A 12,385-nucleotide genomic window follows, 5' to 3' on the forward strand; every position below is an offset into this window, starting at 1 on the left:
CAGCCAAATCTTGTCTCCTGTCTATCTTCCCGCCCAAACCTGAGCGTGGAGTTCCTTAAACAGGTCACACTCCCATCCAGGACCTTTGCTATTTAAGTGCCTCCCTCACCTCTGGCTGGTACTCAGACTTCAGCTTTTTCTCCTGGAAGCTTTCTATGATGGCACAGCCCCTGGCCCTTAAGAATAGTTTAGGTGAGCCACGATGGGGGGTGTACACCTGTAATCCCAGTGATATGGGATGCCGAGACAGGAAGTTCAAGGTCAGCCTCAGCAATTTAGCAGGACCCTCTCAAAATAAAAAAGAGTGGGGATGTGGCTCAGTGGTAAAGCGCCCCTGGATTCAATCCCAAGCGTATGCCCCCCCCCCAAAAAAAAAAACAACAAAAAACAGTATCCCAGTTTTGTTATTGTAACTTAAATATCTTCCCCCCCCTAGAACTTCTCAGGGAAAGGAGGAGCTTTTGGGTTCACACGGAAGGCGCTTCCTAAACACTGCTTTTTTTGTTTGTTGTTTTGCTTTTGTTGTGGGTTCTGGGGATTACTGAGTTTAGGGGCACCTGATCACCGAGGGATATGGACCATAGGCCCCAGGGACTGGTAAGGGATAAGGTTACAACTGTCCCCCTACAAGACCTCCATGGGCCCATGAACAAAACTCCTCCCATGACCTGGCCCTGCTAAAACCCTGTAAAACCCAGACCCTTGTTGCAGCCCGCCCCCATCTTCCCTTCAAAAATGTGCCCCTCCACTGAATAATAAAACATCACTGGTCCGTTGAAGTCTCTCATTTCTTTTTCTTTTTGTAATACCTTTCATTTGCTTTCCATCACTGAGTCAAATCCCCCTTTAAAATTTTTTGAGACTGGATCTAAGTTGCTTATAGCCTTGCTAAATTGCTGAGGCTGGCTTTGAATTTGCGATCCTCCTGCCTCAGCCTCCCCACTGGCTGGAATTACAGGTGTGTGCCACCACGCCGGGCTCTTCCTAAATATTGTTGAATGACTAGGTCGACTCCTGTCCCAGGAACCCAGAGTGATTTCCCAAAGTCTGATCTAACACTTGGCAAATGATTTTGTAGATCTGAAATCTACAAAGTGAGGATATAACATTCTCTACGCCAGGCTGCAGCGAGCATCAAATACCACAGAATGCAGGAGCTCTCTGTACCACCACCGGCCTTTGGTGGCTCCCTCAGCATTAATAAGGTGACCGCAGCACGCGCAAGAAAGCGTCCACCCTCTCCTCCCCAGGCGCATGCGTTCCCGCAGCACGCCACGGCGCGTCCCACGCGTGCGTGTTTGACCCGAACCCTGGCCCGGCCGGAGGTGAGGGGGCGTGGCCTCGGCCGTGCGCCTGCGCCGAGAGGACTGCGTTGCGGGGGTGGAGCCGCGCAAGCGCGCAGGACGCCCCGGCTCCGGAGCATAAACAAGAGCGGGGCCGGGATGAGGCGGCGGTTGATCCCGCAGCAGCGAGTAGCAGCGACCCAGGCGGCGAGCGGGGCCGGACGCCGACCCTGAGCGCAGCCAGACCCGCCCCCGCGCGCGCCCGCACGGGCTGCCCCGCCGCGCGCAGCCATGAACCTGGCGAGCCAGAGCGGCGAGGCCGGCGCCGGCCAGCTGCTTTTCGCCAACTTCAACCAGGACAACACGTAAGGCCGGATCGGGGTCTGGGTTGGGTCGGACCGAACCGGGCCGGGGTCGCGGCCGGCTCGGCTGGGTCGGGGTGAGGGCAGGCCCGAGGCTGCCTCGCTGGGGGCCTCCCCGCGCACTCTCGGGCGACGAGGGGATGGAGCAGGGCTGTTTCCACTTGCTGGCTGGAGGCTGACGTCGGACCTCGCTTCTCACAAAGTTGTGGCCGAACTTCTCGACTCAATTAGCCGTGGCGGCCGCCTGCCAGTGGTGGGCATGGGTGGCCTCCGCGTCCCCGCCCCCCCCTCCTGGCTCAGCCCTCTTTGCCCACTCTCGCCATCCGCGCTCTCTCCCCGTCTCCTCCTCCTCCTCCGAGAGCCCCTTCTCTCGCTTTGATTTCTTTTCCTTCTTCTCCCGTTGTTCTTTTTTGGCAGGTGACTTTGACGTCTTCAGACAAGAGACAAACTTAGCAATGATCCCAGCCTCCGACCTAGGGAAAAAGAGAGCCCAGAGAAGTGTTAGAAAGACGTGCCCGGGGACTCCAGTGCTTCCAGGGGTGGTTCTTCCTTGGGGCAATTTGAAAAGACCTTAATGCCAACCCGTGGATTCTGAATGCTTTTGTCCAGATTTGACATGGGTCGGAAACCGGATTCTTCAGAGGCTGCCTGGGATGCCCTGTGAGCATAGTTAATAGATGAGGTTACTGGAGAAGGAAGGATGAGTTATGGGCCTGGAAGGGAGGCGAGCCATCTTGGGAAGTGAGTAAGAGGAAGTGATGTCAAAAGAGGAGGAGTGGGTCACTTGGCCTCAGACTAAATAGTGGGTTGCTCCTGGCAGAATGAAATTAGCAAAGTAAAAAGAGATTTTTTCCCCTTAATTAAAAGTTAATTGTAGATTGGGAAACACCAGGTCGGAGGTGTGCCACAGGTGCTCAATAGCGTCTTCCCAAAGTTGTGAGATGTTGGAAGACAGTCACACATTGGGGCTGTGTTGGAAGTTGGAAAGGGGCAGATCACCTGCTTCAGCTACAGATCAGGGAACTGAAATGCAGAAAGGTTCAGAACTTGCCTGAGTCTCACGATTGGTTAACAGTGATAAGGGCAGGAGTGGAATCCTGTCTCCTGAGCGCTCTTGCAGCATTCTTTCCACTCTGCTTTTCTCTACTTTCAGAGCAGAATTCTGAAGGTGTTGAATTTAAAAATAATGATGTAGTAATCTATAAAGATTAAAAGTAGCAAATATGGAGTGTTGTGTGTATGACTTAAATCCAGTGCAACAAAAACTGTGTAGACAACCTGTTGTAGTTTGTTATAATTGGGATAGACTGTGTAGTAATCTAGGTAGGGAAGAGGACCTTTCAGACCAATTCTGATCTTGGTTTCTAAGCCTTTATATTTTGAAACCAGTAAGAAATGGTAGTATCATGGAGTTTTATGCCTTGTCTAAATGAGAGAATTTCCAAAACATTTTCTACTACTTTATCAGCTTTTCACTAGTTACTTATAAATACCTGAGGAAAGTCAAATATAAGAAGTTGTTGTCTTGTGTTACTTTAAACGCACTGCTAGATTCCCTATATAATAAGAGATGTCACTCTGGTCTGAAGTAGAACCTTTGCAGACTTGGAAATCATATGTTGCCCACTCCTCAGTCTTGAAGTTACTAGTTCAAGAGAAGATTTTGGTGTCAGAATTTTGACTTGCCAAAGAGTCCTTGATGTACTTTATACATAAATTGGAGGGAATAGTAAGTTAGAATTATACTAAAAGTTTGTTAGATTATCATGGCTATAATTTGTTTTAAAGCTACACTTGAAAGAAATAGAAAAGTTCTTGTGGAAAGGCTTTGTGGTTCGTGCCTTTCCCTCCCTTCCTGACACCAGTGTTTATTTTAACCGAAGAATGCAGTTTTTAGCAAGGCAAAGGGTGTCTGTCGAGAATCCAAATCTACTGTATTCAAAGATGACATTTGGAGGCCATTTCACTTAATAGCGTATATGTATGTCATACAGTAATTTCACTTGGTCTTCTATCTTTTAAATGCTTACCACAATATTCATTCCACACAAACTATAACTTTTACCTTTCTTCTTATATTGGTCGTATTTCAAATATGGGTTTTTTCCCCCATGATTCTTATCCTAAAAGTGAATACGTTTTATTTGCTTTTTACCATCTGGTTTTTGGTTTTGTTTTTTAATTAGAGCAGTGAAAGAGACAGCAAGAGCAGCTGGTCGTGGTCGCCTCTCTTGCTTGGTAGGTTTTCATCTTGGTTTCTGAAAGTGACGCTGCAGAGGGCTTATATTGAAGCACTTCTTGGTTTTTTGAATGGAGTGAACCAGTGAATAAGAGTCAGAGGGTCACTTGCTTCTTAAGTGGAAATATCAGGGACTAAATTTTTCCAGTGGATACAACAGCTTATGGGAAGTTAGTGATGTGGCCAAATCAGTTTTAAACATTTCTGAAAGAAATAGAATAAAGGGACTTGACTTCCCAAACCTGGTGTTTGTAGACTGATGTTTTGAAGTGTCTGGAGGTAGTGATTGTTTCCTTCCACTGTGTTTCTTATGTTTCCAGTTGACAGTTAACTGTTCATTGAGGTACTGCTCTCCACTGTGTCCTCATCTGGAACTTGAAGATGGTTTGTAAGGCTCCTTCCACCCTAAAGTTGGAGGTCATTCTGCCTGCTGTGCAGAGGATATAGTTGAAAATGACACTGCCAACAATGACCAGTGGGGAGGAGACTGATTAGCCATCAGGACTTGTGTGACCCATGGGTCATGCTTGGTGCAGTCAAGGGAGAAGCTGGATGACTTCCAGTTTCTGGTGTGGATTCTAGGTGAACAGTGATAAGGTCATGGGAAGAAAATTTAGTGAAGGAAAGAATTTTGTGTGTGTCCCAATGAGTGTGAAAGACATTAGGGCTATCCAGGTGCACATCTGGGGTGAGACATGTGCATTGGGGAAGGGGTACTGTCTTTGCCATGAACTCTGAGCAGCCATGGTCCTAAGTGAGGGTGCCAAGACCTACCAAGTCACTTGGCAGCAGGGACAGGCTGCTTTCTGTTTACAGTGTTGACCTGGTCCACATAATCTCGTAATCAAGTATGGCCTTTTCTTGAAGATAATGAAAGGGAAAGGCCTTTATGGACTGATGAGTAAGAACAGGTTAGAGAAGAGATAAGGCAGTCAAATAAAAAAGCATTGATTTCCTTTTTTTTTTTTTTTTTTTTTTGGTGGAAGTTGCTACCTTTTAGATGTTGAATGCTCAAGTTTAAATTTAGTGACAGAGACTTTTAGTTAAATGTGGTGGCTCAAACACAAGCATTTATTTTGGCTCCCTCCCAAAATCCTCATAAATGTCATAAAAGATATTTTAAAGGGCTGAACTCATAGGGTAGGAAGAATGAGAAAGGAGGTGCTAGCAACAAAATTGGGAAACTAGCAAGTGTTAAAGGAAACTGCATCCTAAATAGCTAGTAGAGAAAGCTAAGAATCACTGCAGAATCCCTGAAAGGCTCAGGAATGTCTGTCTAGGGCAGCTCCAGAAGTGAAGGAAGAAGGGGAGGGGTGATGAAGGTAAAGAGGATTGGTTCAGAGTGTTGAAGACGCAGTCACTTGCTTCTCCTCTCTAACAAAGACAGGCCTAGTCTCTGCAAAGGACCAAATCAGGGTCTCTGGATTTGGTTACCAGGCACAGTTGAGGGCATGCAGTGGGAGGGGGTGGGGAGCATTAAACAAACAGGTCTGTATGTGTGTTTGCTTTTATTTATCCATTGTCAATAAAAGATCCTAAAGATACCACTCTGTTAACTCTTAGAAAAACACAAACATTTATTGCTAATAAAATTATTCATTAGAGTAAATCTCATACTTTCCTATTCTACCTTTCTTATATCTGCCATTTTTTGGTCAGGCAAATCAAGAGAAATTATTGTGGCTCAGCGGCAGAGCACTCACCTAGCACGCGCGGGACCTGGGTTCGATCCTCAGCACCACATAAAAATAAAGCATTGTGTTGTGTCCATCTACACCTAAAAAATAAATTTAAAAAAAAATCGGTGAGGGGTGTGTGAACCTGATTACTGGTGTTGGCAGTATTTTGTTATGTTTGTGCTGGGCAGTGAACCCAGGGTCTTGCTCATTCTCAGCTGGTGCTCTGCCTGTGAGCTAGACTCCCAGCCAACTTACAGTTAACATCATTTTTAACTGCCTACCTTTACTGATAAAAGTTTATGTTCCTACAATACTATATCTACACCTCAGAAAAGTACTTGGGTTTTTTTACTTCAATTTCTTACTGATTGGAGTACAATAAATTTTATAGGCTTTGGGATTAAGATTCTAGCTGAGGCATTTAGTATTCAAAATCAGTTTCTGAATATCTATAAGAACATCAAGCTTGATTGGCAAAACCTGGTTTTAACTGTCTGTGGGGAGCACACTTGAGAGTCAGGGTAACTCACACTCAAGGATCAGATTCTAAGGCTCATTAATCTTGCTCATGGGAAAGGCCTTTTCTAAGCTTATTTTATACGTAATGCTAATAACTGATGATTTGGTTTCCAAATCAGCAAATTAGAAAAGGAAAGGGCTGCTAATGATGATATAGTCATGAGGAAAAGTGACGGCTGTCAGCAAAACTGAAGTTAGGAATTGTGTGTGCATGTGTGCGTGCGAGTGCCACTGAGGAGTGAATCCAGGGCTTCATGCATGCTAAGCACATGTACCATAGAACTGCACCCTCAGCCATGGAAAATATCTTTATCAAAGCCCTACAGTCTGTCCATTTGATACTGGGTAGATGAAACCATCAGTTCAAAAGAATTTGCCTTTTCCTTGCTTTAAAAACAGGAAAGAGAGCTGGGGTTGTGGCTCAGTGGTAGAGCACTTGCCTAGCATGTGTGAGGCACTGGTTTCAATTCTCAGCACCACATATAAATAAATGAACAAAATAAAGGCTCATCAACATCTAAAAAAATTTTTTTAAAAATGAACATAGGAAAGTATATAATTTGAGAATTAGTTATTTTTGGTACTGGTGATTAAACCCAGGGTGCTTAACATTAGCCATATCTCTAGCACTTTTTATATTTTATTTTGAAACAGGGTTGTTTAAAGTTGCTGAGGCTGGCTTTGAATTTGAGATCCTCCTGCCTCAGCCTCCCAAGCTGCTGGAAACACCGGCATGGGCCACTGCACCCAGCTGAGAATTATTTTTTAAAAAATCATAAATAGTGGAGGGGCAAGGGATTGGTGCTTAACATAGCAAACCATAGTTATCTGGAATATATTAAACACCAACTTGCTGAAAGTCTGGGGTTGCTGAGATTTTAATTTTAACCTTGAAAGTGGTTATATTTTTTTTCCTACTACTTTTCAAAATGCTTACAGGTGTGAATACCTGATTATTTCACTGAAATAAATAATTCAGTATAGGGCTGTGGTTGTGGATCAGTGGTAGAGCTCTTACCTAGCATGTGTGAGGCACTGGGTTCAATTCTCAGCACCACATATAAATAAATGACATCTAAAAATATTTTTTAAAAAATAATTCAAAATAGAAAAGTGTTTTGCAAAGAAATATCAAAAAGCTGGTAGAAATTTTTTGTTTCTGCTCTCCACCAGTGTGACTGAACCAGTGTAACTTATTAATAGTTGCTTCCTTCTTACATTTTATATATCCTCCACATGTGCATGTAAGACTTGGAAATCTAAAAGATTTTTAATAGATGACATGATCATTAAAATACCTCTCATTTTTATTGTGGGATACAGATGCTAGTAGTATGAAATGTCCATCTTCATTCTTTCTGGTCTTCTGGTTTATCCACTTGTTTTCACATTCTTCCAGACATTACAAACAAAAGTGATCTTAGTATCTGATTCTTCCTATATCCCACCACTTCCTGCTTTATTTGCGCATTCTTTCTGTTTCTCAAGGCTGCACTTTCTTCTCTTTTCTGTTTTCTTTGTTCGGTTGCATTTGGGAGAGAAGGATTTTTTGATCAGGAAATCCTTCATTTGGTGTCATTGGTCCCCTGCACTGGGGAGGGTTGGGCGAGCTCCTGAGGTTTTTCCAAGCCTCTTTGCTAAAAGCAGGACTGTTGGGTAGTTAAAATGGCATCTTAAATGTGAAACTTTCAGAAGGGAGCCTTCTCTTTCTAAGCCAACAGCGTTCTAAGTTAGCTTTTTGGTTTGTTTTGCTTCCACCCTGTTGCTCAGCCATAATACAACCTAGGTGATTGAGACATGATTGTGAAAGGGCTTACTGAAATGCAGAAAGATGCCAAGTCCACAGAGGTTGTAAACATCTTTAAAATTTAGAACGCAGTGCCAGCTTGCTTAACTTCTCAGACCCTAGTGGACTCCCTATATGCATCCCTTGAGAATCCCCAGTTTGTTGTGAGGGAATCAGTAATTTAGGGCTGATCATTTTTTCATTCATATCTCAAACTTTAGAGTTTTGTAAGTTGGTTTTTTTTTTTAGTGTTTTTATTTTAATCTTTTCCCCAGTTTTGTGTTTGATGGATAAATTGTATATATTTAAATTGTACAATATGATTCTTTAATACATGTATACATTATAAAGTGATGTAATCAAGCTAATTAAGGTATATCCATCACCTCATATAGTTACTTTCTTTGTAGTGAGAAGTGTTTTGAGTATGTGGTATATTTTTATTATTATAGCCATTGTCCTGTACAGTAGATATCCAGAAAAAGTATGTAACCTTCAAATAAGAGTATTGTCTATATTTTATTGATTTTTATAGCAACTTCCTCTGCCACACACCTGATATAAACTGGGTGAAATTACTTGGTCTATGCTAATTTCTGGTAGGAATGCTGGTTACTAACTGACATGGGAGTTAGTTTGTGCATTATCACTGTCTACATGTATCAGCTCTTATTTCTGAATTTGGCTTTTTTGCAGGTCCCTAGCTGTTGGTAGTAAGTCCGGTTATAAATTTTTCTCCCTTTCTTCTGTGGATAAGCTGGAACAGATCTATGAATGCAGTAAGTGTTTGTTTTCTTTTTTCCCTTCTTAAAAAAAAAAAAAAAGTAGACCAGTTGTACCTGAATTGGAATGAAGACTTAAACTCAAGCACTGTGGGTGGTTCAAGTTCAGATGCCCCTTGACCAATCCTCTTCTTTCACTTTGGTCTCCCGGGAGGGACAACTAGTGACAATCTCTAGATATTCTTTTAGCTCTTTTTCTGTGCATTTACGTACATGTAAATTGTACATTTAGAATTTTGTTTTATGGGAATCTTACCATATATATTATTCCATAATTTCTTCCCTTTTTTAATACCATTTTAAAATAGTTAGCTTACTCTTATAAACGTCTTCCAGAAAATTGAAAATTTTTTATAGCTCCTGCAGGAACAATTTGTTTTCTCAAGTTGTCATTTTATAGCACTTGTAGCCTACGAATCAAAGAGGTAGTGTGGAGTAGCAGAAAGGTCATGTGCTTTGCTTGTTTGGCCACTTACTATGTAGCTTTAGGGGATTACTTCATTTCTAGGCCTCAGTTTCTTTTTATTTTTTTCCAAAACAAATAGGGCCTGTCTCTAAGATTGTTTTCAGTCTTGGAAAACAATGACTATATGTAAAACAATACTTGGTGAAGAAATAGTTGAAGGTATAGACCCAGGGAAACTACAATGGAAAGGTTTGAATCTTCCCCCATAAATAATTTCTTAACTAAGATAATTGGAGATGCTTGTGTATTTACAAGAAATAATGTGGATCCCTTGTACCCCTGTCCAGTTTCCCCCAATGATAACATCTTGCAAAGCCTTAGTATAATGTCACAGTCAGAATATTGATGTCCTTCTTTCCTGTTCCTGTTTCTCCAGTTTTACCTGTGCTTATTTGTTTGCATTCAAGTTCTGTATACTCCTAATACCTGTGGAGATTGCTGTATTACCACAGTAAAGATACTGCACGGTTCTAAAACCAAAAGATCTTCCAGTTGCCCTCATAACCACATTAGCCTCCCTTCCACAACCCCATCCCCCATCACTAATCCGTGGCAGTTACTGATCTTAGTTTCTTAAGTTTGAAAATGATATTAGTCAGTTTTTTATCACTATAACAAAATACCTGAGATAAGCTAACTTATGAAGAAAAGGACTTTGGCTGCATTGGCTCAGTTGTAGTGAAGGCCCTCCTGGCTACACAATGATGTGTGCACATGAGGGAGCAGGCGATCACATCTAGAAACCTGGAAGCCAAAGAGACTTGGTAGGGCCAGGCTTGCACTGTTTATAACAACTCTCTCTTGAGAGAACTACTTTAATGCCTTCTGAGGGTAGGACCCCAGTGACCTAAGGACCTCTCACTAGGCACCATCTCTTAGAGGATTCATCACCTAACAAAAGCGCCACCTTGAAACCAAACCCTCAACAAACTAACCTATGAGGGACACTCAAACCATATCCAGCCATAGCAGAAGAATATAATCTTTTGATTGATGTTTTTGGTCAGCACATTTCTTAGGAATTCATCCAAGCTGTTTTATATATGTATGTCAACAGTTCTTCTTTTTGCAGCCCAGTAGTATTCCACAGTATGACTGTATCACAGTTTAACCATTCACCTGTCGAAAGAACATGTAGGCTATTACAGTTTGGGGCTTCTACAAATAAAGCTGCTGTGAACACTCATAGGTTTTTTTTTTGGACGTGAGTTTTCATTTCTTGAAATTCCCAAGAGAACAATTGCTGAGTCATGATATTGCACGTGTACATTTTTTTAAAATTGCCAAACTGTTTTCTAGGGTGGCTGTACCGTAAGTGGTCTGATTTCTCTACATCCTTACCAGCATCTGGTGTTACCCCTTTATTTTTTTTCAGCCATTCTGATAGATAAGTACAGTACTATCTCATTGTGTGGCTTTGTGTTTGCTAAGAATTGTAAGTTCTCTATATATCCTAGGTACTAGTCCTTTGTTGGATATGTGGTTCATAAATATTTTCTCCCTCTCTGTATTTTACATTTTAGGCAGACCTTAATCTGCCATGGCCCTGACCTAAGCTAAGGATCCTTGCTTTGGGGAAGTAAGGAGTGCAGTATTCACACTATGCCATTTCTAACTTATCACACTGGGATATGGGTTCAGGGGAGACTTGACTATCATTTTGTTTCTCTGCATGAACATTAAGATTCGGGTAACTGGGTTCCCCAAAATGCCGGACCTCGCCAGAATTTTCTTCTGAGTGTTCCAATATTGTCAGCTTTGTTTTCTCTGTGGTTTATGTTCCATTATGGAATTCCACTTTTATTATTACTATCTCAAGAATGGGAGGTTCATCAAGCTTGTGTGAATAGATGTCTCATGTTCACACATGTGCACTCATTCAGTGAATGTTCTAGTCTTGAGGACCTGCATGAGCCAGCCTGTTCTGGTGGTTGGAGACAGGAATGACAGCATTTCCACCTCCATGACACTTGCATCTAAATGGAAGAGGACCAGAAGTGTTTGTTTCAAGTCTTGATTGGGGGATGCAATCAACAGCAAACAGACATAAACAACACTCCTTCACCTGTTAACACAAGGTGAAGACACTAGGATTGCTTTGTGCTGCTTACTTATACAGTGTTCTCATGGCCCACTAGGAGGTGAGGGGCCCTGGTTCCTCTCTGTAGGTGAACCTTTGGGTGTCCTCCCTTCCAAGTTTAGTGTCCAGCTCCTTGCAGTTCCTCTTGCTACCCCAAGGTAAGGCCCTCTTAGTAAACCAAGCCTCAGACTCATCCCTGCCTGGCTCCTGTTGGCTGTCTCACAAATTTACTCCCTTTTGTCCTCAGACTTGCCTCCTGGTACTTACTAAATCTTCCCAAAAAGCCTTTCTTCTAGGTAGAGCTGAAGGTGTGATCTGGGTGATAAGATAGGTGTGAATCAGTGATTGCTGATCTCAGGCATCCGTGAGCATTCCTGAACCTCTCCAAATGTGATCTTCCCTCCTGAAGATTAGTCCTGTCTCTGGAAGTGGATCCCTGGCTTTTATGAATGGCTGGAACATTTATTAAGTCTGTATCCAAATGAAATGCCCGAATTGTGCTATTAAACTGTTGCCATAGTCACTGTAGTCATCTGTTTTGAAATTCTCAATTTGACTTTGTTTAGAGGCCCAATTCTTAGAAAGGGTATAAGAGTATAAAAACCTTTATTTTTTATTTTTTCTCAACATAAAGTTTGCTGGCTTTTGGTGGAATCTAATCTAATGTCTTAGTAGTGTCTTTTTAAGGAGGAATATTAGTTTCTGTATTCCACCTAGTGAACTTTGGTACTTTAAAATAGATAAAATGGATTTTTTGGAGTTAATACTTTTAAACTAAAGCTGTTTTATTGTTCTTTCCCTAGAACATTATCTACCTTTCCTCTCTCACTTTGAGTAGAGAAAAGAATGTCTGTCAGGAAACAGGTTAGTTTTCTACTGAACATCAAGGTTGTTTTCTAGCATTCTTCTATAACTAAACTGAAAGGATCTTGCTTCATATCTCCATATTTTAGTTCAGGCTCAGTGTTGGCTTGTACTCTCAACTCTTTGTGATACATCATAAAGTCAAATCTTTGCTTTCAGTCTGTTGCTATTACAGAAAGAATGAGCCAGAACCAGTTTAGGGGAAAAGCAAGGTCGACAACTGCTTTTGTTCTTTATTTCTTGAAAACAAACAAAAATTAAAATCTTTACTCAGAAGCATGGTAAAATTTTTTTGCTGCCTGAGTTATCGTAATTTTAAACTTAG

General features: G+C 42.0%; 1 protein-coding gene across 3 annotated transcripts in view; it reads left to right on the forward strand.

Moving 5' to 3' along the window:
* Nucleotides 1-1,380: 1,380 nt before the first annotated feature.
* The window catches only part of WIPI2 (WD repeat domain, phosphoinositide interacting 2), a 38,629-nt gene continuing 27,624 nt past the window's right edge, over nt 1,381-12,385 (forward strand). For all 3 annotated transcript variants that reach the window (XM_081298028.1, XM_081298029.1, XM_081298030.1), the window contains exons 1-2: nt 1,381-1,648; nt 8,565-8,647. In XM_081298028.1, coding sequence (XP_081154154.1) covers nt 1,575-1,648; nt 8,565-8,647 — 157 coding nt within the window. In that variant the 5' untranslated portion in view covers nt 1,381-1,574. The remainder of the gene's footprint in view (nt 1,649-8,564; nt 8,648-12,385) is intronic.

This window comes from Spermophilus citellus (assembly GCF_964194105.1).
Source record: "Spermophilus citellus genome assembly, chromosome: 6".
Taxonomy (NCBI): Eukaryota; Metazoa; Chordata; class Mammalia; order Rodentia; family Sciuridae; genus Spermophilus; species Spermophilus citellus.